Source organism: Triturus cristatus, unplaced genomic scaffold, assembly GCF_964204655.1.
Source record: "Triturus cristatus unplaced genomic scaffold, aTriCri1.1 SCAFFOLD_141, whole genome shotgun sequence".
Lineage (NCBI taxonomy): Eukaryota > Metazoa > Chordata > Amphibia > Caudata > Salamandridae > Triturus > Triturus cristatus.
The window spans coordinates 163,277-189,633 of NW_028188323.1; the positions used below are offsets into that span (position 1 = coordinate 163,277).

General features: G+C 48.3%; 1 protein-coding gene across 2 annotated transcripts in view; it reads left to right on the forward strand.

Moving 5' to 3' along the window:
- Positions 1 to 26,357, forward strand: part of LOC146769067 (casein kinase II subunit beta) — a 182,082-nt gene that overhangs the window by 46,981 nt on the left and 108,744 nt on the right. The window contains exons 1-2 of one of the 2 annotated variants that reach the window (XM_085640532.1): positions 7,325 to 9,132; positions 21,847 to 21,929. In XM_085640532.1, coding sequence (XP_085496658.1) covers positions 8,967 to 9,132; positions 21,847 to 21,929 — 249 coding nt within the window. In that variant the 5' untranslated portion in view covers positions 7,325 to 8,966. Of the gene's footprint in view, positions 1 to 7,324; positions 9,133 to 21,846; positions 21,930 to 26,357 lie in introns of those variants that run through there. The other variant, XM_085640533.1, reaches the window with a different exon arrangement.

Below are 26,357 nucleotides of genomic sequence, written 5' to 3' on the forward strand. Positions count from 1 at the left end.
CTCGTGGGTGGAGCTCGTGCTACAAGGGAGAACAAACAAATAACGGATGCACTTCTCCCCTGTCCCGCTTCTTGGAAGCCTACACCTGTTGAATGGGCAGGAAGATGGGAGTGCTGGATGGACGAGTGAAGAGGCTCGTCACACCGCGGAGAACGGGGCACTGTAGACCGCGTCACATTCCTGCCACAGTAGGATAGAAAGTTTCGGTTAGATCAGTATTTTGTTCCTTAGACCAATGCCCAAATAAAGTTAATGAAACTTCCCAGTCTGTATTTTCAGTATTCCTGCATGTGAGAAGTTGGCCTGATGTATGATGTCACTAGTTCTAGTGTACACCTTATATCAGTCCAAATACCCTTATGGTGATTGATGGTAAAGTCAACCTTATAGACCAGCTATCCTAGTGGTAGCATGGACAAGAGCAGTCTTAGGCTAAACTCTGAATGGCATGTGAAGCCAGCTGTGATACCATATATAATCCCTTGAATACCAAATGAAAGGACACCACAACAGATATATATATAAAATAAAGTGTATTTATTCTAAGCAAACCCTCAGCACTCTTTATGAGATTAGAGGTAAGTACAACACAGTCTTATTTAAGCATACCTTAAGTCACACAGGTAAGTAATACAGTTAGGCCCTAGGGGCCACGCAAACCATATACTAAGTAAGTGGTATAAGAACCACTGTCCCGGAAATAGAATAGGCCTAGGCCTAGGGAATCGCTGGGGCTACACTACACTAGCGTTAGTTAGGAAGTGGGAGGCCCACGGGATTCGTATGCAGAGTGGAAACACTCACGCGTAATGCGTAAAAGTCAATAGCAATAGTACAGTTTAGAAAACGGTAGATTTAGGACACTTCCGGAGTACCTAGGAAGTTGAGACTTGAAAACTAGACACTAGGATAGTCACTATCCTGATGAGCACCGGAGTACCCAAGTTACCTAGCCCACAGGCCGCGGGTGCATAGGGGTGAAGATGCGTCGTTTTCGTCGTCGACTCCTATGGATGCCTGAAGAAAGATGCTGACAGGCAGTCAGTGAAGAGTGTCCGGTGGATCCCAAGGCTGGGATCAAGAAGAGAAGAAACCTGCAAGCAGAAGGGACAGAGTCAAGGTCACTAGCCAGTGACCACGTGGAACCAGGAAGGAACCAGGCGATGTCGTGAAGATTGCAGGTGAAGCTTGTCGCTGCAGCCAGGAGGACCAGGAAGCGTCGAGGACGACCAGGACCAGGAGGCGAGCTGTCCCACGAAGGCTCTTGCTGTTGGCGGCGTCGAAGTTGGACTAGGACTCACCAAGCCTTGGCAAGCGGAACCCACGAAGAACGAAGGACTTGCTTCTGGTGCAGACCAGGAAGGTCTGGGGTGCTGCTTCTTTGCAGAGAAGCGGGAGCCAGTCTGGAGGAGCCAAACCAGCGCAGAAGATTTCAGGGTGCGTCGTCACAAAGGCCACTAGCCAGCGGGCAAGCAACCGGACAGACGCGGCAAGCAGGAAAATGCTGAAGGGCCCCACGCAGGACTCGTGGAGTGTGGGGGGCTGATCTTCGGTGCAGATGGTGCTTGGGGTTGGGGCTTCTCAATCCCCGGTGCACAACTTCGAGGGTACCTCAGAAGCTGCGCTGTAAGTTACTAGCCACTTTTTCCAGGTAGCCGGTCCCACGTCGCTCGTCGCCTCCACGGATCTCAGCTTTGCTGTCGATGTGGATCAGGGTCGGAGAAGTCTGGAAGTCAAGGCTCTGGTCAGGCTCTGCAGTCGGTTCCTCGTAGAACGTGGGCAAAGCAAAGGGTAGTCTCTTGATGGTGCCTGTTTGCACAGGGTAGCCACTCCTTGGCTACAAGGGAGATTCTTCAGTCTTCTTCTTTCGTCGAATGTCGAAGGTCCAGAGTTTCTGTTCAGTTTTGCAGGTTCAGGATAATCTAAAGTCTTGAGGCCCAACTCCCACTCTTATACTAATCTGGGGGGCTGGGATACCTGCTAGGTCACGCCTTATGGGTGGGACCTGGGAGGGGGTGGTTACACCCACTTCCCTTTGTCCAGTTTCGCGCCAGAGCTGGGGCTGGAGTGCCCCAGCGCCGGTTTGAACTGGACTATGCAAGGAACACCTTGTGTGCCCCAGGCATGTCTCATTCCTTTCAGCCCACCCTGCCCCAATACACTAAAGGCTGTCTGGGGAGGTGCTAGCACCTCCCCAAGCAGGAAACCTATTGTCCAGGCCTCCCTGGCTGGGATCATTCCCAGCTGCAGGAGGTCAGACTTGTGTCGTGGCAGCAGCATCCATTTTGTGATGCTGAGGCTTTGGTCAGAGGCTAACAGTTGAAGTATGATTTTAACATGTCTTTCCCTCTAGAAGGGGGGAATAATATTCTCATGTCCAGAAATGGCATGGGGGTATTATTCCACAGTGTTAGACACCTTACACGACATGTTTCGATAAAGCCAAACCATAGTTACCATAACCGTTTAAGATTATAAGGCACTTTAAGAGTATATGGTAGGCTATATCATAGAACAGCTATAAGGACTTAGTTCCGAAAGCTGCAGACAGGCTCAGCTCATGCTAGAGCACCATCTCACATGTTACCAAGCACTCTGCCTCCAGGATTGTTAAGGCCTGCCATAGGAGTGACTGATAGGTACACATGTGTCTATATGTAAGTTAGGTATAGGAATACTACACCTAAGCAAGGGGTGATTACACGACCCTGCCCCAGCTGAGTGATCAGCCAGTTGTGTCAGAATGGAAGGCCAGGCCAGGGGTGGCATAATACATGCTGCAGCCCCTGGTAGGCCTAGGGTACACCTATGCCCTGGGTACCTAGGGTACACTATACAGGGGCCAATAAGGTGATCCTATCCAAATGGGTTATGCACCTAAAGTACATAGTATTAATTTAGAGAGAGAACAGCAGGGCTGTGGGTCTGATTAGCAGGCCCACAGCCACATCTAAGTCGAAAACCAGTAAAGCAAAAGCAAAAAGTGGGGGTGAACATAGAAAGCAGACCCTACTCTCCTACAGTGAGTCCATTGGCTTTATTTTTAGTTCCCGCCATAACCGGTTCATGCTTCTTTTCGCCGATCGTATCACAGGATCCCAAGAGGTCAACTGTTTGGTCCCTGTCGCTTTTACATGCATTATTGGTTTTGCGTGTTTGGCAGACGGCTTCCTCGCGAAGTTTGTCCAATTTACAATTTGTTCCTCGGTTATTGTGCTGGTGTTCTCAATCATGTATTTTGCCTCCAATGCTACCTGCTTTAGGCTTTTGACCGAGCACTTAATTCGTTTTAAATTGATCGTAAAGCTTTCGAAAGATTGTGCCCCTGTCTTTGCATGTTGTACCAGCCTTGTGCTAAGCAGTATTTCTTGAGGGCTGTGGTCGCTTTCTAGTCTGTTGCCAAACTCGAATCCGGAGATTTGATCCAAGAGGGGAAGGCTGACGAAAGTATAGTCAATTAAGGATGCACCAGTTTTTGATAAAAATGAGAGGCCAGGTGGCTTGTCAGGAAAAAAGCACCCATTAAGGGTTCTAAGGCCAAGATGTTCTAAATTTCCTTGTAAGGTGCGGCCCTTCGGGTCCTCCTTGGTCCATCTGGGATGGTCCTGCGGTGGTATGGCCCAGTCGCGTTCCTGTGATTTGATTACCTTGTTTTTTTGTAGGTCAGACATTAGCCACATGTTAAATACTCCAGATAGTATAATATCTGCGTCCGAGGATCCAGAGCTCATTCCCAGCACCGTTGCTATCACCTCACCTGAGAGGGTTTGCCTGGACGTGGAGTTTGGGCGGATGTACACATTCAATAAAGTTATGGTCCTGGACTGGCCTTTGTAGGTGCTGAAAGAAATTCCCACAAATTGAAGAGAATGGGAAGAGCTTGCGAGGTCCCATGAGGAAATTGCGTCGTTTGATGATATGTAAATGGCTAGGCCTCCGCTGCCTCATCCGGAGAATTTCATTTTCAAAGCTGGAGTATGGTGAGTTTTAAACCCTTCCAGGTGCTGCGGCTCGGCGAGCCATGTCTCTTGAAGCAATATGATGTCAAATGTCCGTAGGTAGGAGGTCATGGCATCGTCCCCCAGTTTGTTTGATAGCCCATTTATGTTCCATGAGCAGATCCTTAATGGGCAAGCTTCTTGGGCCATTTGGTCGTTGTTTTGTCAGCGTAGCAGCCGGGTTGAGTTTAATGATCCCGCCAACCATGACCATGTGCAGGCCTGTTCCAGTCCCCTGTTTAGAATGTGTTGACCCTCTCTTACTTTTTTTCGAGTCGAAGATGGGACTTTTATCCCGGGCACTCCTCAGAACCGAGTAGACCGATCTTTGTCCTGCGCTAGGGCGCTCAATGGCTCGGGTTTCCTGCAGAACATGTGGGTAGCCTGGTTTCCTGCCGGGGAGTATGGTAATACCCCACTGCTTAAAGGTTTCCGTGTGCCCTAAGATTTTATTCATTGCTTCAATCGATCGCCAGGAGACCTTCGTGGTTTCATTTATTTGACCCTGGTGCAATAAATTCTATCGAGGTGATGTCTTGTGATGTTACAGCGTTTGACAGGCCTATAGCTTCTATCAGTTTCATGATGTTTCCGCGGTTTAGTATGTCTCAACTTCCTTTGGACTTATACTCCGGATAAAAGAGCGTGGAAGTTGTAGCTCCATGAGAGAGGACCTCAGGAGGCTCGGAAAGTGTCTCCGGCCCTGGCATACAGTCCATTGGGATAATTCCTGCCAAGGGTCCGAGGGTTGCCTCCTTCGTTACTTTGTGCATCAGTGTGGAAGTCGACGTGTTCAGTATTCTAGGGCTCTTTTGACTTTTTATTTGCACCGCTGCTAATTGGCGCTTCGCCTCCCTTGCCCTGCGCAAGTGTAGTAAAGTTGCCCAGATAATCTTTATGCAATCTGCTGGCCTGGGCCTGATTTGGTATTTTGGTGCTACCAGTCGGCTCTATAGGCCTGGTGTTCCTATGGCCCTCTGCCCTTGGCGAAGACTAGGGGTCCAAATGATCCAATTGAATGTTAATAGTTGGCTCTGTTTTCCCCCCTTTTCTCATATGCTCAGGGTCAACCCTGGCAACATCCTTTTCCTTCTCAAGGGTTGGGGAGCCAGTCTGATTTTGTTTGGCCTTGCCAGATGAAGTTGTTCCGATCTCTGTTTCCTTGGTTGCCTCGTCTGGTCTTATTTGATCTTTGTGCCCGGTTGATGCTGCTCGTCTATGGATATTGAATAATGGGTAGAGACTCAGATCTTGCTTAGACCGGCGAATCTTGTTGCGACCTTTCCTTTTTCTTTGTTTTTTCCTCTTGCCATTGGGATCTTCCATATCCTGATCTAATTGAGATAAGATGAGCTCTGCATTGCCCGCAGCAGAGGATTTTTGTAAGTTGTTCGTATAATGGCCGATGTTTACGGGGATGAGGACGTGGTCCTGCTTCCGGCCCCCCTAACCCTTAAGTTTGCCGCCACCATATCTTTGTTGGCGGGGCTTGTGGCTCCTTCTTTTATGCTTGGGAGGGGAGGCTTTGCAATTGTAATTTCTTTTAGATCCACCATCAAGTTTGCCATCATCTCTGGAAGCATACTCAGTTTCTCAATTATTGGTGAGCAGTCGCATCTTTGTGACAGGAGGTCGGCGTCTGCCTGGGCCCGTCTAATCAAGTTATTTAGATTGGTGATTTTATCGTCTATATTAGCGACATACACCACCAGTGTGTTCAAAAGGCTGATTTGTCTGTCCTTTTTGTTGGCTTGATAAGTCATGGCATCAGCCGACCGTTGTAAAATGTCCAGAGCTGTGGCCCATGCCGTCTCCTGTTTGAGGTCCTCCTTCGTCCTCTCATTTGGGGCCGGTGAGGGCCTGGGTTGGTCGGGAGCATCTTTGCCTTATGATGAGAGCATGTTTTCCCATTCTTTTGATTCTAAAAAGGAGAGATCCCTCTCCACGGTACAAGCGTCCTCATCGGATCGCAAAGGCCTAGTCCAGCTCTGCCCATGATGTAAGTGCTGGGCAAGATCTCTTCCACCGTCCCCCCAATGTGGTGTGTACTCTTGTGAAGAAGATGGTGTAATAGCGGAAGTGGCCGCTCCCCCTTCCGTTGTATCGCTTGGGCTGCCCTTTATGCCTGTCTTCGTTGGTGAGTCAATGTGCTTGGGCGTAAATTCTGGACTGACATGGGGGAAGGCTGCAGAATTGACTGCAGAGTCACTCATTATCTCTAGGTGCGATAATACGGTCGTAATACGAGTACTCCCAGCAGCAGCCAAGACTGGAGGTGGAACCCCTAGACTGCTCAGCGTAGTTCTATTAGGGTCACCTCCCCCTTGTGATGGTTACAGTGCATCAAACTTTCTTAGGTCTATGGCTTTGCTGATTTGTGGCTTGCCTATCTCAAAGTTGCCGCCTGAGCTGCCCTTGCAAATGGTCACTTTGGGGCTCAGAGGGATAGGTAGTACCTTGATTTTTGTGTTCATCGAGAAGACGGCTGACCCTGCGTTTTTTAGGAAGGCAAATTTTGACGTTATTTTTGGTTCCTGTCAGTTCCTGCCAGTGCAGATGGGAGGTGCTGGCTGTAATACTTCCAGGTGCACTTGGCGACAGGTCAAGTATCCGAACTGTGTCAGCAGTGGGTATCTCTAGTTTTTCTTTCTGTTTCTTTTTCCTTTGCGGGACTATGCTCCTCTGCTTCCCTGATCGCATTCTTTGCTTTGTCTGGTTTTGTAGCAAAAAGCTAAGGTACCCCACCCCGTCTTGGGCCTTCGAGGAGTCCGTATAGGCAGCGTAGGGTTTGCAGGGCCAGACGCACTAGAATGGAGGGATGACAATGAGATCAGGGTTCGTTACTGATTGACTGATTGGCTGACCACGCCCGTCACGCACTGGGCCGTTAGGGGTGACCGCTTTCTCTTTTCTTTCTTTTCTCCCCGCTGTCTGCTGCCTGCTCCCTGGCGGCTCTCTGTTGCCTGATTGTTTACTGGCTATTCGCTGTCAGTCTCTTAATTGCTGTCAATTTTTACTGTTGGATGGTTATCTTCCTTGCCTGCACGCTGAGGCCTGTATCTTCCAGACCAATCCCCACTTCAGCAGCTGATCACACAAGGTTTTGATGCTTATTGCGTTTTGACCCTTGGCCTGCCGTTTTTTACCTGCTGCAGAAGACTATGCGTGGATGTGTGGATGGGTAAACATGAAGCTCCTTCCCACCACACCTCCTTGTTGCCAGGGTAGCCTGTGTTGTACTATGTTGTGCTATATATCACTGCTCTCCGCCGCCTCCACCTCTCCAGCGCCTATGAGGTTGTTGTGCAGGTTGCGCATGTGATGCCAGGTGTTACCAAAGCCGTGGGAGCTGCACGGCGCCGCACAGAACCGCGAATCGGCACTCGGCCCGGCGGTCGCGTGCGGCTAAGGCAGGCAGCTGGTGAAACTGATGCGTGCAGAGCGGGAGGGGGCAAACAAGCAAGCATGGATGAGCAGGGATGCAGCAGATTGTGAATGAGTGAGCGAACCAGCAGTGGCAAATTCCACTCTGGTTCTAGCACCGATTACCGGTCTCACCTGCCTCCCATCTTCAGTCGCCGGTCTCTGGTCTCCGGGCTCCAGTCTCAGTCTCCGTCGCAACCCGGGGCCAGGCACTCAGGCTCCTCTGCAGGGAAGTGGAAGGCGAGCGAGCTCAAGCTCTAGCTCCTACTCTGGTCCGGTCGCGGCACTTTCCCTGGGGAGGATAAGGCGATATTGGCGGCTCCTCGCCCGCCACCAAACACTGGTCACGAAGCTCCTCCTCCTCCTCTCCGGGCGGTATCGCGGTCGCTGTCCCCCGGCAGCTTTCGGCGATCTTCCGCGGCTGTCTCTGTCTCTGTCGTCTCTCTCGACCTTTCTGCTCAGCGCGGTCGTCAGCTGGTCGGAAAACACGGACTGCACTTGCTGCCTTCACCGCTTCGCACCGTTTCAAAAGTATCCTCTATACGTCTCGGACCTCTCACTGTGGTGTCAGAGAAGCAGGCTAGACTGTCATCGATATAAACTGTCTTGAGCTGTTCGAGTTTGTTGTGCTTTCTATGCTGTATAAGCACACAGTAATGTGATATGTACACCTTTTCGGAGCCAGTCCCTCCTTGGGTTGGCCTATAAAGCTTTAGGGTAAACCCATTTTGTGAGTTGATAATTTTTAATTTGGTCACTATGAGGAAAGGGCTGGAGTAGATAATGGGTCACGTTGCTGTGCCATTATCAATTTTGCATAGTTGCTCTGTGTTTTCCGGTCTGTCTGAAGGGGTTTCATCACACCCTTGACAGTTTCTTGGTGTGTAGTGCCTTGATTCATGCCTGTGCCACCACAACACTACACAAGGCCTGCCTGAAAGAGGGCTATATGGGCTGCTCTTCTTCTGAGAAAAGTGTATTGTGGGGAACGTGATTCAGTTCTAGTGCTTGTTGAACACCCATGTCAGCACCGCCCACTGTGTGATGGTTAGTACTACATACACAAGAGGGGCTAGGGCACTATGCCATACCACCCTAAGAAGAGCGTGCAAGTGCTGTTGGGAGTTAAGCCCCTTTGCATGTTGTTTTGTTTTGCGTAGCTTTGCAACACCTATATGTTGGTCCAGTTCATTTATTTGTGGGCATCGATTCGAGAGAGACCTGGTTTGACAGGGATGTGTTCGGATGCCTTGGTTTCGTTGTTTGTTGTGACAAAACCCTGACAGCGGGTGTGATTGTGAGTGGTGGTGGTAATTCCTTTGAAGTATTGAAGGAGGACTGGTGACATTCACCTGCTCGAGTCACCTAGGGCTGCCTCCCGGGAATGTGCAACCCTTCTGCAAGGGTTGAGGCATTCCTGAGCTCCGTGCCAGGATTCCTTTCCAGGGAGTCCCCTCACTCACCTGTTCATCTGGTTCGACTGCTTAAGTACTGTCTTGCTTTGTCTCTGTCCTGCACCTGGAGAAGTTTTGCTTTGTTTGCCTGATGCTTCAGTCTCTCCGTGAGAAGGAAATACATGAGGGGGCTGTCAACAAACCAACAGGGGATGCAGAGCGACAGGATGTGAAACGACCTCCCAGCATGAATATAACGGAGGCCCAGATATGTGATTCCTTGTCTAAGTATTCCTCCTGGCGGAACAAACATGCTGGTAACTATGGCTGGCTGGTTGGTTATTGTGGTGGTGTATGCTTTAATTCTTGCTGGTGTTCAAGCCTTTTTGTGAATGGTGGTTATTTTTGGTTGTCAGACCTCCACCTTGGGAGGAAGGATGGCAGGTATGTAATTAGGCTTCCATATCACTGCTTTGCAATCTGTGACCTCAAAGGTATCCTATTTCACGTTTGATTAGGATAAGCCTCAAACGTTTCTCTTGATGGCCGTATTACCAACTACAGCAGGTTAAAAATTGAGTTTGCCCCCCCCCTTATGGCCTCACCTTTCCAATTGCAGATCATTTTGTGTCAGGCACATAAAGCAACAAGTTATCTTACTGGCTAGTTCTACGCGCGTCTCCTCTGAGGCTTTAGAGAGTAATTTCTGTGGCCTCCCTGCGAGCCTCGAGAGCCTGTACAGTAGAGCTTCTTTTCTGTACTCATTGAGCCTCTATCTATTTCCATAGGATTCTCTTGAATCATACTGGTGCTTGTCCATTCAGTCATTGGCCTTTAGGCCCTTTGTTGGTAATCTCTACTTCAGTGTATAATCATTCAAGCTTCACCTGCTCTGTTGTATTGCACTGAAGCTGAGGGATCGGCTAAGTGTGCTTCCTCAAACCTTGTCTTTAGAGAGTAGGAGAGGTAGAGAGAGAAACCGATGAAGAAATACTAATTGATGTAGTCTCCTTTGTTTGTTGGGCTCACTGGTATCAGACAGTATATTGTCGTTTATTTAGTCCTTGACTTTGAAAGGAACTGCCCCATATGATCCTTGTGGAGGTCTGCCTGCTTCCCCTGCATCTAATTCGTACTCTCTCCATGAACTTGTTTCTATACCTTCTCAATCCTTGGCATCTCTTAGGAATGCTCACTGGGCTGGGGTACGTTTGGGGATTAAAGCATAGAAAATCGGCATCTGTACAGCCGAAGTTCCATGTGAGATCACAGACTACTTAAACATCTTTTAGTCTAGCACCCAAAATTTAGACTAGGGAAATTTCGACTTGACATTATTATCATCCAGATAGAAGTGTGATCTGCGTTTAACTTCTAAACCTAGCATAACTTGTGTCCAAATTATTTTAGAACTGGCCAAATTTGTTTTGCAATGTGAATTTCCTTAGATTTTTATGTGGTACATTATTCGAGTGGTACATTATTCGGTCCCTGCACCTGGTTGCCATCTTAAAATTATTTTGTCTGCCACTGGGTCAGGAAGCAAACCTAGTAGCTCCAGGAGAGTCACAGCGGCGCCAAGAAGTAGCCAACGTATCGTTAATGAAAACTGCAAACCTCACAAACCCTTGATTTGGGCATTGAAAATGTTTTGAAAAAATAAAATTTTATTCTACACCGCGTTCACTGTTGTGGGTCAGAGAATGCACAACTGGGGAGGTTTCAGACGTCATGGGAGATCATGAGCACTCCCTTTAGGTTCTGCACGATGTGCCATCAAAAAGTATGAGAAGAAAACCCTCAAGAGAGCGGCATCAACCATGTGAAATAGGAGCCTATGAGAAACGTTGAGGGAATGAGAACCCAAGACAAGCTCATGTAACATCACAGACCTCCAGTGGTGCGGTGCTGAGCGCCTTGGACTTAAAGGTCTTCAAAGACCCCCTCAATGCTGACTCGAATTAAAGTCCTAGATTATGTGGAGGTTAGTGGATTATACCACTTAACCAGCAATTTTTTGTCCAGCACCCAAACATTACATCAAAGTTTGTGACTGTCTAAGAACAATCTGTAATCTTGCCATACATAAACCTTTCAAAGCTCACCTCTTTAAACCCTACATTCCATGGTTATTCTCTTTAACCTAAACAGAGAGAATTGTAATTAATTTCTTATGTCAATGTTGTACTGCAAGTATAGCTTCTTTATGTAAAGCACCTTTGTGCACCATTGACTAGGCCAGCTTTCTATAAATACTGTAAATGGTGGGATCAAGTTCAGCTTACAATTTGTTTCGGGATATATTTATGATGAGTTATTGACTTGGTTTTGCAACAGATATTTTTTAAATCTACTTTTGCATGTCGCATCTTGGGTCAGAGTTTTTGAAAGAGTATTTTTAGTGTGAACGTATGTGGTCCGCTATATTGTCTGTAGTATGCATCTACCTTTTGTGCTGAACCATGACAACTTAATGATGGTCTTGTCATCTGCACAGCAGCCAAATATTTACTTGAAATGCAGGTTTTGTAATTGGAAGAATATCTCTTTGAGGAATAATGGAAACTTGGTTGACCAACTATCCCTTGATGCTCCTCTGTTCTTCCACCCGGCTACAAAATACTAATGACCGTTCAAGCAGGAGAAGCGGCAGCTTAGCTCTTATCACTTCAGGCTATCTTTAACAACATAGCGAAGTCCTCTCCATTTGAACCGGTTGCACCACAGTCAGTGCTATTTTACTGAAGATTGCCACATTTAGATTATACAGATATTCAGTGTTTTTTTTTTTTGTTTTTTTTTTACTGGCTTGGACACTGTGGCCCTTTTTTTAAATGAGTGAACACAAAATAATAGCTTCAATTTCAGGCCCATTTCAAAGCCGACGTTTTTTTTTGGAATATCATGGAGAGGTTGCATCTCCACTTCAGGAATGTATGGAGAAAAAAAAACGTTCTCCATGGCAGTCTGGATTCAGACCTGGGAGAGGAACGGAATCAGTTATAATAGGCAGTAGCACAGGCTGCTTTTGATTCTGGCATTCCAGACACTTATTCCACTTGATTTATAAGCAGCCTATGACCCAAAAATCACAAAATCCTTTAACGCCTGGAAAATTGTGTTGGTGTCTATGCAACAGATCTGCAATAGTGCTTCTTGTTCCTCTCTAACTGAAGCCAACAAATGACTGCATTAAATTAACAAAAACTATCCTCAGCTGCAGGTATCACCGCTGTACCCTCTACTCTTAACATTTGACAGGTTATTGCCTGAACAGCGTTCAATAAAATTCAATGAGGCATCCAATGCGACAAGAACTCAACACTAACGTTGCAAAATGCCTAAGATGCATTTTCTAGATGAAGAGAAACAACCTCCAGTATCTATCATCGATACTTGATGGCCGCATGATAATCTACACAAGTGGTCAAAAAGAAATCCAAAAGTATGCGAAGGAGGATTCCTGAAAGGCAACAAGACACGCAGCTGCAAACCCTTAATTTTGAATACACGAAAGAGGAGTCCACGGAGAAAATGGATCCTGCAGTCCAAGTGAAACGTCTGCCCTCTCCTGTCTGTGCAGTTCCTTTCACCAATATACATGCTGAAATGGGATTGAGTTAGTTGACTGATTCTCTGTTAAATATGGTAAATAAATTGTTTAGTTCACTTTAACTGTTAATTGTAAATATCGAAAGTAGTCCGCAGTACTACTGTTTAGTGTTACTGCTAGCACTACTTGACTACTGTTGCCACTTGATTCAGTAGCATTAGCAGCACCACACACATTACAACTATTAAGGATGGTACTGCTAGTGATACTGCTACAGCTGGGGACGTAGTCCTACCCCAGCAGGATAAAATGTGGCATAGTCCAAGCTCTACCTACTACTGTTGCCACCTTCCACAGTAGCACTAATAGTTCCACACAAACTACATCTACTAAGGATGGTACTGCTACAGATACTACTTGTAGTTGTACACCAAATACTGCTCATGTTGGTAACATAACTACTGAAACTTTACCATTACAACTAGCACCTTTACCGCAGGTGTTTCTAGGAGGTACACCAGGCACTGTCGGCAGTTACATGCATTACTATGATTACTTCTGTTTTGACTGTAGTTCTTAACACAGTTAGTGTTGCTCCTGTAGTTAGTGCTCATGCTAGGAGAGCGTGCACTGTTACCGGCCCCACCAACCAATATTGGCACCTCTGCTGTTGGAACCTCTACTATGTTTTGTACTTGTAGGTGTACAACTACATTTCCTGCTCACTTCTCCATTACGTACACTATTGGATTGGTCCAACATAACACCTACTCAATGAGTTGTTACTGAGATTGACTACGCACAGGCTAAGTCCATGCCCTCAAAAATGCCTAAAATTCTACTTGTCTACCTTTAATGCAATTTTTTTCCCTATAAATCAATAAATGTATGTTCGAGGCATATGAGCTGCAGATTCTACACTGTGCATAGATCGCCATCTGGTGTTGGGCCCGGATGTTTGCAGTTTGTTTTTCCTCTTGGAAAGTCTTTGGAAGTCACGAGTTCGGTGACTCCTCCCTTGGTTCGTATTGCGCACGGCCTTCGGCTCCATCCTCAGATTGTTTTTTTCCGCCATCGGGCTCGGATGTAATACTTCGCGCTCCGGTTCCGAACTTTTCCAGTTCAACGATCGACGCAAAAATCCTCGCTCATCGAGCTCCTTCAGATAGTAATTCATCTTAATCACCTTCTCTTCGGCACTTCTTCGATTCCGGTCATCGACGGCGGCCTTCGGGCCTATTCCGGCTCCGGTCTCGGCTGATGGAAAGAACTCCTTTCAAGAAGTGCCCTCGATGTGGGTCCAAGTTTCCCCACACCGATCTTCACGAGGTGTGCAACCTCTGCCTCTCCCCTGAACACGAGGCCCGAGACTGTCCCGCCTGCAAGTCTTTTCGCTCTAAAAAGACTATTCGAGATCGACTGACTAGATGCAACATGGCGCACTTCTCGACCTCGCTCCAGTCGACCTCTTCGGGGACGACGTCGAAGCTCCGGGACAGCAGAACATCGAAGAGGACGACTACCTCGTCAGTGCTTCCGAGGCCGACGACTCAGATGTGGAGGACATCACCCCGGCGCAGAGGGTCGTGAGTACAATACCCCCTCCCACACCGATTTCCAAAAAGGCTTCGGTCACACCTTCGCCTTCGGGCCTAGGTAAGACCAAGGATACTGCTTCTCACACCCCGCCTTCGGGCCCGGTAAAGAAGCCTATTAAGCCTTCCGGCAGCTCGGGCTCGAGCCAGCCTACCAGCGGTACCGAAAAACACCCTTCGGCACCGAATAAAAGATCGGCCTCCATCTCCACACCGAACCCAGTACCAAAGCCTTCGGTGTCGAAACCTGCCCTTCCGTGCCGACCAAACATCACAAGGCCCTCGGCACCGACACTCCTGTGCCGAAGCCTTCTTCGGCACCGACCAAAAAATCGGAGGTCCCAAAGAAGCACGGCTTAGACAAACCTAAAAAGCAGTCGGCCCCGAGAACTTCGGCGCCGACCGAACAACCAGTGTCGCAAGAACTTTTCACACCGGATCCTCTCCAAAAGACACTCACCAAGGATCCAAAAACTGGACATTTGACATTGTCTACAAAAAAGACACTTGGACAAACCAGCTCCACCTCCAAAGAGGAAAGACACTGCTACCTCCCCTTTGAGTGCCTTCCCCTCCTCCTCCACCTCCTCTACCCTCTCCACCCCTGCCTCATCGTTCCCCAACCTTGTCTCCTGTCCCAGACTATTTAGGAGACCCATATTATGATCCAGCAGATTTGCCACAGGACCCCACCCCTACTGGATCTCCAGACCCATGGGACGACAATAATCCGGACATCCCAGATGTCCCACAGGATGACCTTTACCCATCTAGGCCATTCCCACCTGAAGATTCTATAAGTTTGCACCACCTATTACAAAGGGCGGCACACTACCATGGGGTGGAGTTACATACTGACCCAGTGAAGGAAGATTTTCTCCTAGACACCTTTGACAACGCACATAGGTCTACTGCCATCCTACCTATGTTAAAGGGAGTGATTAAACATGCACCGGAGGTCTTTAAAGACCCAGTCAGGGCCAGGGTCCTAAACCCTCGTATAGAGAAAAAATACAAAGCCGCCCCCACAGACCCTTCATACATTAAAGGCCCTGCACCATTGGATTCCCTAGTGGTATCTACAGCCAGGAAGCGCTCAAATTCTCAGGCGTCCGGCGAAGCACCACCACCTGACAAAGAGTCCAAGCTCCTAGACGCGTCAGGGAAGCGCACTGCGTCACAAGCCGCAAACATATGGCGTATCGCCAACACGCAAGCGCTATTGGCCAGATACGACAGGGCGCATTATGATGAGTTAGAGGCCATCATGCACCATCTCCCTGAAAAATACAAGAACAGGGCTAATGAATTGATCCAAGAGGGAAAAATAATAACTAAATCCTCTATTCGCTGTGCCCTAGATGCAGCAGATAAAGCCTCCAGGGCCATAAACACCAGTGTCCTTCTCCGTCGCCATGCCTGGCTCAGAGTTTCAGGTTTTAAACCGGAGGTACAAGCCTCTATATTGAAACACCCATTCGACCAAGATCATCTATTTGGCCCAAAAGTTGATGAAGCCCTCAAAGATGAAAAAAGATACTGACACGGCGAAATCCATGGGAGCCCTACAGTCACACACTCCTAGGGGCTCCTTTCGCTGCTCTTCCTTTCGAGGCACGGGCAGAGGCTACTCCTCGGATAGTGCATCCACGTCCTACAAATCCCCTCTTCAATCTACCTTCACAAAGGGTTATCACAGAGGTGGATACAGAGGCAATAATAAGGGCAGGGGCAAAACAAATACCGCCCGCTCTGCCACACCTACTACCCAATGACTTTCCCCCGCTCCCTCCAGACCATTCCACTCCTGTCGGGGGCAGAATACAACATTTCCTTCGCGTCTGGGAAACCATCACCTCAGACAGATGGGTGACCCAAATTATTCAGTCAGGGTATTGCCTAGAATTAACATCTACCCCCCCAAACATTCCACCCAGGCACCGCCCTATGTCTCAAGAACATACTACGCTACTAAAACAGGAGGTGATCTCCCTCCTGCAAAAAGGAGCCATAGAGCAGGTCCCCATAAATCAACAAAATTTAGGGGTCTACTTCCTGTACTTTCTGATTTCAAAGAGACGAGACTCTACGACCTATCCTAGATCTCAGATGTGAGAAGTTGGCCTGATGTATGATGTCACTAATTCTAGTGTACACCTTATATCAGTCCAAATACCCTTATGGTGATTGGTTGTAAAGTCAACCTTATAGACCAGCTATCCTAGTGGTAGCATGGACAAGAGCAGTCTTAGGCTAAACTCTGAATGGCATGTGAAGCCAGCTGTGATACCATATATAATCCCTTGAATACCAAATGAAAGGACACCACAACAGATATATATATAAAATAAAGTGTATTTATTCTAGTCAAACCCTCAGCACTCTTTATGAGATTAGAGGTAAGTACAACACAGTCTTATTTATGCATACATTAAGTCACACAGGTAAGTAATACAGTTAGGCCCTAGGGGCCACGCAAACCATATACTAAGTAAGTGGTATAAGGACCACTGTCACGGAAATAGAATAGGCCTAGGCCTAGGGAATCGCTGGGGCTACACTATACTACCAAAGGTTAGGAAGTGGGAGGCCCACGGGATTCGTGTGCAGAGTGGAAACACTCACGCGTAATGCGTAAAAGTCAATAGCAATAGTACAGTTTAGAAAACGATAGATTTAGGACACTTCCGGAGTAGCTAGGAAGTCGAGACTGGAAAACTAGACACTAGGATAGTCACTATCCTGATGAGCACCGGAGTACCCAAGTTAGCCCACAGGCTGCGGGTGCATAGGGGTGAAGTTGCGTCGGTTTTCGTCGTTGACTCCTATGGATGCCTGAAGAAAGATGCTGACAGGCAGTCAGTGAAGAGTGTCCGGTGGATCCCAAGGCTGGGATCAAGAAGAGAGGAGACCTGCAAGCAGAAGGGACAGAGTCAAAGTCACTAGCCAGTGACCACGTGGAACCAGGAAGGAACCAGGCGATGTCGTGAAGATTGCAGGTGAAGGTGAAGCTTGTCGCTGCAGCCAGGAGGACCAGGAAGCGTCGAGGACGACCAGGACCAGGAGGCGAGCTGTCCCACGAAGGCTCTTGCTGTCGGCGGCGTCGAAGTTGGACTAGGACTCACCAAGCCTTGGCAAGCGGAACCCACGAAGAACGAAGGACTTGCTTCTGGTGCAGACCAGGAAGGTCTGGGGTGCTTCTTCTTTGCAGAGAAGCGGGAGCCAGTCTGGAGGAGCCAAACCAGCGCAGAAGATTTCAGGGTGCGTCGTCACAAAGGCCACTAGCCAGCGGGCAAGCAACCGGACAGACGCGGCAAGCAGGAAAATGCTGAAGGGCCCCACGCAGGACTCGTGGAGTGTGGGGGGCTGATCTTCGGTGCAGATGGTGCTTGGGGTTGGGGCTTCTCAATCCCCGGTGCACAACTTCGAGGGTACCTCAGAAGCTGCGCTTTAAGTTACTAGCCACTTTTTCCAGGTAGCCGGTCCCACGTCGCTCGTCGCCTCCACGGGTCTCAGCTCTGCTGCAGATGTGGATCAGGGTCGGAGAAGTCTGGGAGTCAAGGCTCTGGTCAGGCTCTGCAGTCGGTTCCTCGTAGAACGTGGGCAAAGCAAAGGGTAGTCTCTTGATGGTGCCTGTTTGCACAGGGTAGCCACTCCTTGGCCACAAGGGAGATTCTTCAGTCTTCTTCTTTCGTCGAAGGTCCAGAGTTTCTGTTCAAGTTTGCAGGTTCAGGATAATCTAAAGTCTTGAGGCCCAACTCCCACTCTTATACTAATCTGGGGGGCTGGGATACCTGCTAGGTCACGCCTTATGGGTGGGACCTGGGAGGGGGTGGTTACACCCACTTCCCTTTGTCCAGTTTCGCGCTGGGGCTGGAGTGCCCCAGCGCCGGTTTGAACTGGACTATGCAAGGAACACCTTGTGTGCCCCAGGCATGTCTCATTCCTTTCAGCCCACCCTGCCCCAATACACTAAAGGCTGTCTGGGGAGGTGCTAGCACCTCCCCAAGCAGGAAACCTATTGTCCAGGCCTCCCTGGCTGGGATCACTCCCAGCTGCAGGAGGTCAGACTTGTGTTGTGGCAGCAGCATCCATTTTGTGATGCTGAGGCTTTGGTCAGAGGCTAACAGTTGAAGTATGATTTTAACATGTCTTTCCCTCTAGAAGGGGGGAATAATATTCTCATGTCCAGAAATGGCATGGGGGTATTATTCCACAGTGTTAGACACCTTACACGACATGTTTCGATAAAGCCAAACCATAGTTACCATAACCGTTTAAGATTATAAGGTACTTTAAGAGTATATGGTAGGCTATATCATAGAACAGCTATAAGGACAAGGTTCCGAAAGCTGCAGACAGGCTCAGCTCATGCTAGAGCACCATCTCACATGTTACCAAGCACTCTGCCTCCAGTATTGTCAAGGCCTGCCATAGGAGTGACTGATAGGTACACATGTGTCTATATGTAAGTTAGGCATAGGAATACTACACCTAAGCAAGGGGTGATTACACGACCTTGCCCCAGCTGAGGGATCAGCCAGTTGTGTCAAAATGGAAGGCCAGACCAGGGGTGGCATAATACATGCTGCAGCCCCTGGGAGGCCTAGGGTACACCTATGCCCTGGGTTCCTAGGGTACACTGTACAGGGTCCAATAAGGTGATCCTTACCAATTGGTTATGTACCTAGGGTACATGGAGTCCATTTTAAAGAGAGAGCAGACAGCCTGAGAACCTGAATGGCAGGATCTCAGGCCAACTAAGTCGAAAAACCAGCTAGACACTAGGCAAAAAGTTGGGGGTAACCATAGTCAGATATCCACCTTCCTACATCAGACCTCTAAACACTTACATACATTCAGACCATTTTCTCATGGTAACCCTTCAACAGGTTCTTCCACTCCTCTCCCAGAACGATTTTCTCACCACTCTGGACTTGAAAGACTCATACTTTCACATCCCAGTACACCAGTCTCACAGAAAGTACCTCAGATTTGTGGTGGACGGGCAACACTACCAGCTCAAGGTGTTCCCGTTCGGGGTAACAACAGCACCAAGGGTATTCACCAAGTGCCTAGCAGTAGTGGCTGCACACCTCCGAAGACAGCACTTTCACGTCTTCCCATATCTGGACGACTGGCTAATAAAAGCCACGTGCTACGAACAATGTGTGCAACATACCGCCGCTGCAGTCCAACTACTTCACCAGCTAGGTTTCACGGTGAACCATCAAAAATCCCACCTGGTACCATCACACACAAAACAATACCTCGGTGCCACCATAGACACCTCAAAAGCCATAGCCTATCCCAATCCTGCCAGGATTGCAAATATACAGGCTCTGCGTCAAAAATTCATATGTCAACACTCTCTCCCAGCAAGAGTGTTTATGCAACTGATAGGGATGATGGCCTCTTGCATCTTCATAGTGCCCCATGCAAGACTCCAGATGCGTCCACTCCAAGAGTGCTTAGCGCGCCAGTGGAACCAGGCCCAGGGACAACTGACAGATCTGGTGTTGGTACACGGTTGCACCCATCGCTCTCTGCAGTGGTGGAACACCACAAACCTTTCCAGAGGTCGACCGTCGCATCGCTCTCCGGCTGGGGAGCTCATCTGTTACATCTCACAGCACAGGGCACATGGACGCCGCAACAGAAGTTACTCCACATCAACCATCTGGAGTTACTGGCAATCTTCCTCGCCCTAAAATCCTTCCAGACGCAGATTTCAGGCAAGGCAGTCCTCATTCGCACAGACAACATGACTGCCATGTACTACATTCAAAAACAGGGGGGCACACACTCTCCACAGCTCTCTCAATTAGCACAGAGCATATGGAGATGGGCAATTCCACAAAAGATCTTTCTCCTGGCCCAACACGTCCCAGGAGTCCTAAACACCGTGGCAGATCTGCTCAGCAGACAGACGCAGCAGATCCACGAGTGGGAACTTCACCCACAGGTTCTTCACCCGTTCTTTCAGAAGTGGGGGCATCCACACATAGACCTATTCGCCACCCACGAAAACAAAAAATGCCCAAGCTTCGCCGCCAGATATCCACACCCATTGTCCAAAGGCAATGCAATATGGATGAACTGGTCAAACAAATTTGCATACGCTTTTCCACCTCTCCCACTAATTCCATTAGTGGTGCGAAAGCTACAACAGCATTCCCCAACACTGATCCTAGTAGCTCCAACATGGACCAGACAACCGTGGTACACCACACTGCTGGAACTCTCAGTAGTACTACACCAAAAGCTACGCCTCTCACCATGCCTCCTAACCCAGAACCATGGACAGATCAGGCACCCGGACCCAGCTCAGCTCAACCTTGCGATCTGGCTCCTGAGGTCCTAGAATTCGGATACCTTAACCTTCCCCCTGATTGCATGAATATTATCAGGGAAGCTAGACTCCCTACTACTAGGGCATGCTATGCTGCTAAGTGGAAAAGATTTGTTGTTTACTGCCACAACAACACAATCAATCCTTTAAATGTATCCATACAGCACATTATATGTTACTTACTCCATCTACAAAGGTGTAACCTAGCATATACTTCCATTCGTTTACACCTCGCTGCAATTGCTGCTTATTTACAGAACAGGCAGCACCTATCACTTTTCAGAGTGCCTGCCATCAAGGCCTTTATGGAAGGCCTCAAAAGAGTAATTCCACCCAGAGTACCACCCTCACCTGTCTGGAACTTGAATATAGTTCTCACAAGGTTAATGGGACCCCCTTTCGAACCATTACATAAATGTGAGCTCCAATTTCTCACATGGAAAACAGCTTTTCTAGTGGCCATCACTTCCCTCAGAAGGGTTAGTGAAATACAAGCACTCACTATACAGGAACCTTTTCTCCAAATGCATCAGAACAAGGTTGTACTCCGCACCAACCCAAAATTTCTACCCAAAGTTATTTCTCCCTTCCATCTAAACCAGTCGGTAGAATTACCAGTCTTTTTCTCACAACCTCAAACCGTTGCGGAAAGGGCTTTACACACACTGGATGTTAAAAGGGCTTTACTTTACTACATCCAAAGGACACAACCTTTCAGGAAAACCAAACAGCTATTTGTCTCCTTCTCTCCACCACATAAAGGCAACCCTATTTCTAAATCAGGGATAGCTAGGTGGATTGTAAAATGCATATAGATTTGCTACCACAAAGCAAAACGAACGCTATCTGTTCCCCCTAAAGCCCACTCTACAAGGAAGATGGGGGCTTCTATGGCTTTTCTAGGAAACCTACCACTAGATGACATCTGCAAAGCAGCGACATGGTCAACACCGCACACTTTCACAAAACATTACTGTGTAAGTGTGCAAACAAAGCAACAAGCTAGTGTGGGCCAGGCTGTACTAAAACACTGTTCCAAACCACTGCAACGGATGCCGGTGGTCGGCGCTAGGGTTGGGTACTGCTATATAATCTATGCATCTGTTCTTGGCATGTAGAGCTGCAGATCTATACACGCCCACCCGCCTCCCCCGCTACCGGTATCCGTTCCAGTTTTATCTTATTTAGATACAACACACATGGGTTTCTTTACTGTTACTACTACGCTCCATCTTTCCCTGCTGGCGAAAAACAATCTGAGGATGGAGCCGAAGCCCATGTGCAATACGAACCAAGGGAGGAGTCACCGAACTCGTGACTTCCAAAGACTTTCCAAGAGGAAAAACAAACTGCAAACATCCGGGCCCAGCACCAGATGGCGATCTATGCACAGTGTATAGATCTGCAGCTCTACATGCCAAGAACAGATGCATACTGGTAAGTAGCGTAGATATTCCTTTCTGTGTCTTGGCTTCCCTTCATACACTGTGGTCAGTCTATAGTAATTACCCGTTTTCTGTATTTTTTGCAGAGGATAATAAAATGAGCAGCTCTGAAGAAGTGTCCTGGATCTCCTGGTTCTGTGGACTGCGTGGCAATGAATTCTTTTGCGAGGTAAGTATTTTGTGGGACCATGGGGGAGTCATGCTGAAGGGGGTGGTGGTTTTTTGTTTTATTTGTTCCAATAGTTGAAGAGTCAGTCAGTCTTTGAATGGTGTGGTGTCTTCTTAGCTCAACAAAAGACCTAGTGTCCTAATACCAATGTTTGTCTGCAGCATCCCTACAAATGGCCTATGGGTTGAATCTCTCATCCTCCAGAATAAAGTCGCTGAGCCCATCTCGCGATTGTTGAGACTTCTTTATTAAAGAAAGTACATTGTCTTTCTTATTTGACACCTTATGCCCGGCCTTAGAAGGATACAGCGTTTCTCAATCTTGATGCTGGCCAGGCCTTGCCTTTGTAAACAATGTAGCTCTTCAAGACCACTAACTCTGGACTCTTGTGTTTGAAGTTTGAAATGTGACCAGCCTGTTAATTTAGGAGAGCGATCTAGGGAACGGAGAAAAGATCATTTAGGCCCTGGACTGGAGAGTGGGGATTCTTTTTTCAAAGATTAAGGTTATGGAAACCTGGTCTGAAATGTGGTCGCCCAGTGTTAGTCAGTAGTGACCAGAAAAAATCACAAAGTGTCAGTATTCATTTGAGAATAAAACCCTAACCTCCTGAAGGCATGATCAGATCCTAATCTATAACTTGTATTTCTTTAGAATTGTAAAGAATAGTGTTAAATATAGTGGTTTTGGATTCGACTGAAGTTGCGTATTATATTTATTCGACACAAAAAGTAAAACGAGCACTGGTAAAGCCAATCGTTCTGGCTTCAGCTACCAACCTTTTGACTTGGTAAATACTTATTTTGTCATGTTTCTTTTAGAAATATCATTGTGGAAGCTGCTAGGTGTGTAGGTGTGGGTGTGGGTGTGTGTGTCTATGTATATATATATATATATATTACGCTCACTCCGTTTTGCTTCCCTTGCACTCTCGATCGGGTGCTTCGTTGCGCAGTGACGGACACCCCGCGGTTCTGCAAAATCCAAAGCTCACGGTACAGACATAAATGCACCAGCACTCACAGCAACGTTTTATCTTCCAGATTGTATTGGGATCTCTTTTACACGACCAGACACGTTTCGGCTGCCGCCTTTGTCAATAGTGGCCGGTGCCGACATGAGACAGGTTTAAATATACCAGTACTGATTAACATAAACAAAGGACACCTTGACTTGCTCCAGTCAAGATGTTGGCCATTACTAAACCGGTTATTCTGTAAGGGTCAAACACTGGTGATGTCAGTCAAAACTGGGAACATGTTTGTAGCACAGTGACAAACTGCCCTGAATGGGCTTGAATAGTGCATAAACCATATTGTTCTCCCACTTTGCAACTATTGGACACAGTTTATATTAAAAAAATAAACACTCTCGCCCTGTATGGGCTTATTCTTTGTCCTTTCCACCTAATGTGGAAGATGCATGACCGACCCCTGTGCCTGAGCGCCCTGATAAATTCTCAGTCACTTTGTCATTTCAGTACCATTCGATCTCCCAAAATCACATTTATCCAGAAAACATTACAGATGCACAGCCATCTCTTCACCACTGTTGAGACCTCCTGGCCTCTGTTTGATTATCAATAATGACTCTAATCTACGGAATTGTAGTTACCTCCTCACATTCATGGGCACTTGGTCCATACAAAAGAAACTAAGAAGATCTCTTTTGTTCTGATGAAACTCCTCAAAATGCCTCGCCACCGGATAGGTGGGATCCCTGTTCTGTATGGCCCTGAGATGTTCCAAAATTCTTATCTTAGTGGGATGAATAGTACTCCCGATGTAACGCAAGCCACACGGACATACCAGACAGTACACTGTGTGGCTAGTGTTGCAATTCATCAGACTTTTGATTTTCCTGGGTTCCCTCATTCCTGGCACTACATACTCTAGCACTTTTATGCTATTTCTGCATGCCCTACACTCGAGACATGGGTAAAACCCCGCCAGTTTCCCAAACGGTGGTGCTCTACTCTCATTCCCACAGTGGCTCTGGACTAGGCTGCTGCGCAAGGATCTTGCTCTCCTGAAAGTTAATAGGGGCGCCTTAGGCAAATCCTTCCCTATTATTGGATCTGACCTCAGGATATGCCAATTTTTTGCAAAAATCCTCCTAATTTCCGAGGCATCCCCCGAGTAGTCTGTAATCCTCCTCAGACTATTAGCTTTGACATCTTTTTCTTTTGCTTTCTGTACACTGGATGCGCCACCAGCTAGCATGCCTTTTCTAGGTTTCCCTTCTGCTTTGGACATGGCCTCCTCTAAATATATATATATAATCTACTGGCGGTCGCCAGTAGATAGTTATAGTTAGGACCTAGTTTCCATAGGAAAAGTGTTTTTTGTTTTCCCAATAACTTTGGCGCCAGTTGACGAATCTTCGCTAAATTTTCAAAACTTATGGCCCGCTCCGGTCAGCTCCTATCCTGAAAGTCTCGGGGTGATGTGCCAAGCAGGAGCCGAGAAAAAAGGGGGGGGTCCCAAAAGGGGTTTTTTCCATAGGAGACTTTAGACACGGCTACAGCTCGAACTGCTGAATGGAATTACACATAATTTGGCAAAAAATCTTGGTTCAGAAAGACCTTTTTGTTAAATGGTGTAAATCCGTACAGTAGTTCCTTGGATTTTTTTTTTTAAAAAAGAGGTCGCAAAATGCATTTCCCATAGGAATATTTAGACACGGCTACAGCTCTAACTGCTGAACGGAATTGCTCCAATTTGGCAAAAAACCTTGGTTCAGAAAGAGACCTTTTCGTTAAATGGTGTAAATCCAATCAGTGCCATCTTTTTTGCATGGTATGCCCCCACTTTTTGCTGAATTGCTGAATGTACTTTGACTGAGTGTGCCCTGGACTCCTGCCAATCAGGTGGCCAGGGCCTATGTTCCTTCCCTAAAACACAAATTGGCAAACCCAGGCCACATGTCCGCCCCTGGTAAATGGTACCCTAGGTACCCAGGGCCTTGTGACGAGGGAAGGCCTCGAAGGGCTGCAGCACTCATTGTGCCACCCTCATTGTGCCACCCTCATTGTGCCACACGCACACACACACACACACACCCCTCCCCCGCCCCCCCCCCCCCCCCCTTACCTACCTTGCTGGATGTCTGGGTACAAGACAACAGTCGACATGGCGCACATCCCTGTGTGCCATGCCCACCACCTACACTGCCATAGCGTACATCAGCCACCCCTCTAGCTGGGTGCCCTATGCCAGTGGTGTGGGCGCAGGAGCCCTGTGCCCCTACAGTACCCAGGTCCATTCCTGGGCACTGTAAGTGCAGTGCTGCCATTTAAGAGCACATGGTGCTGAGAGCTCGTCAAACGCGAACTCCACAGCACCATAATGGCAACACTGAAGACTGAAGTTTGGTATCATACTTCTCAGCACATTAAACCCGCACTGATGCCAGTGTGGGATTTCATGTACCAAGCACTACAGAGGGCATCTTAGAGATGCCCCCTAAAACGTAACCTTCAATCCACGCCTGCTCTTAGGCTGCCACACAGCAGACATGTTGCTGGGCCCCTGGGTCGGAGAGCCCCTGCTCTCCTGGGCCTGCAACAATGCACATCCTGGGCGAGGTGCTAAATCTCCTACACCCCCCCCCCCCTCCCCCCCCCCCCCCCCCCCCAGGATGGGCAGGTGGAAGCTTCAAAGTCATGCCGCCTCTGTGAGCTTCCCCAGGCCGCTGCAACCCCCCACTCTGGCGGGAAGCTTGGCCGGAAACCCCAAATAAGAACAGGGGATGTGCCAGCCTGCCAACCCCACCCCTCAGGTGGGGGAGGCGAGGTGAAACACATCTCCGGGCTCTCGCCATCTTGAAGATGGGAAGCCCTGCCCAATCAGGATTAGGCTACTGCCACCCTCCCACAGGAGAGAGGCAGGATAGGGGGTGTACCCACCAAAGGACAGGGACCCATTGGTCCCTGCCCTTCACCTACCTGTAACACCCCTAAATCTAGTATTTAGGGGCACCCTGAACCTTCCTTCCCCAGATTCCAGATTCCGAAATCCGAAGAAGAGCTAGAAGAAAGAAGACCTGCCCTGCAGCTGCTAAGAGGAAGATATCAACTGCTTTGGCCCCAGCCCTACCGGCCTGTCGACCCTCTAACCTGCTCCTGCTCCAGTCCGGCATCTCTTGTGGCCAGCAACTTCACAAACCCCGGACGACCTGGCTACCCTTTGACTCTAAGCCCACTGGGACTCCCATGAGTAGAGGCTCTACTCAAAATCTACTTCTAATCCCTGGCAGCAGCCCGGAACCGCGAACCCAGCCCACTCTGCACCTGCCAAGCCTGGCCTGTGCTGGAGTGAACAAAGACCACGAGGACGACCCCACGGCGACTGTGACCCAGAGTCTGACACCCAAGGACCTCCCTCGACGCTCCTGAAGAAGCCTGCAGCCTCAGAGCCAGGTGCCCAC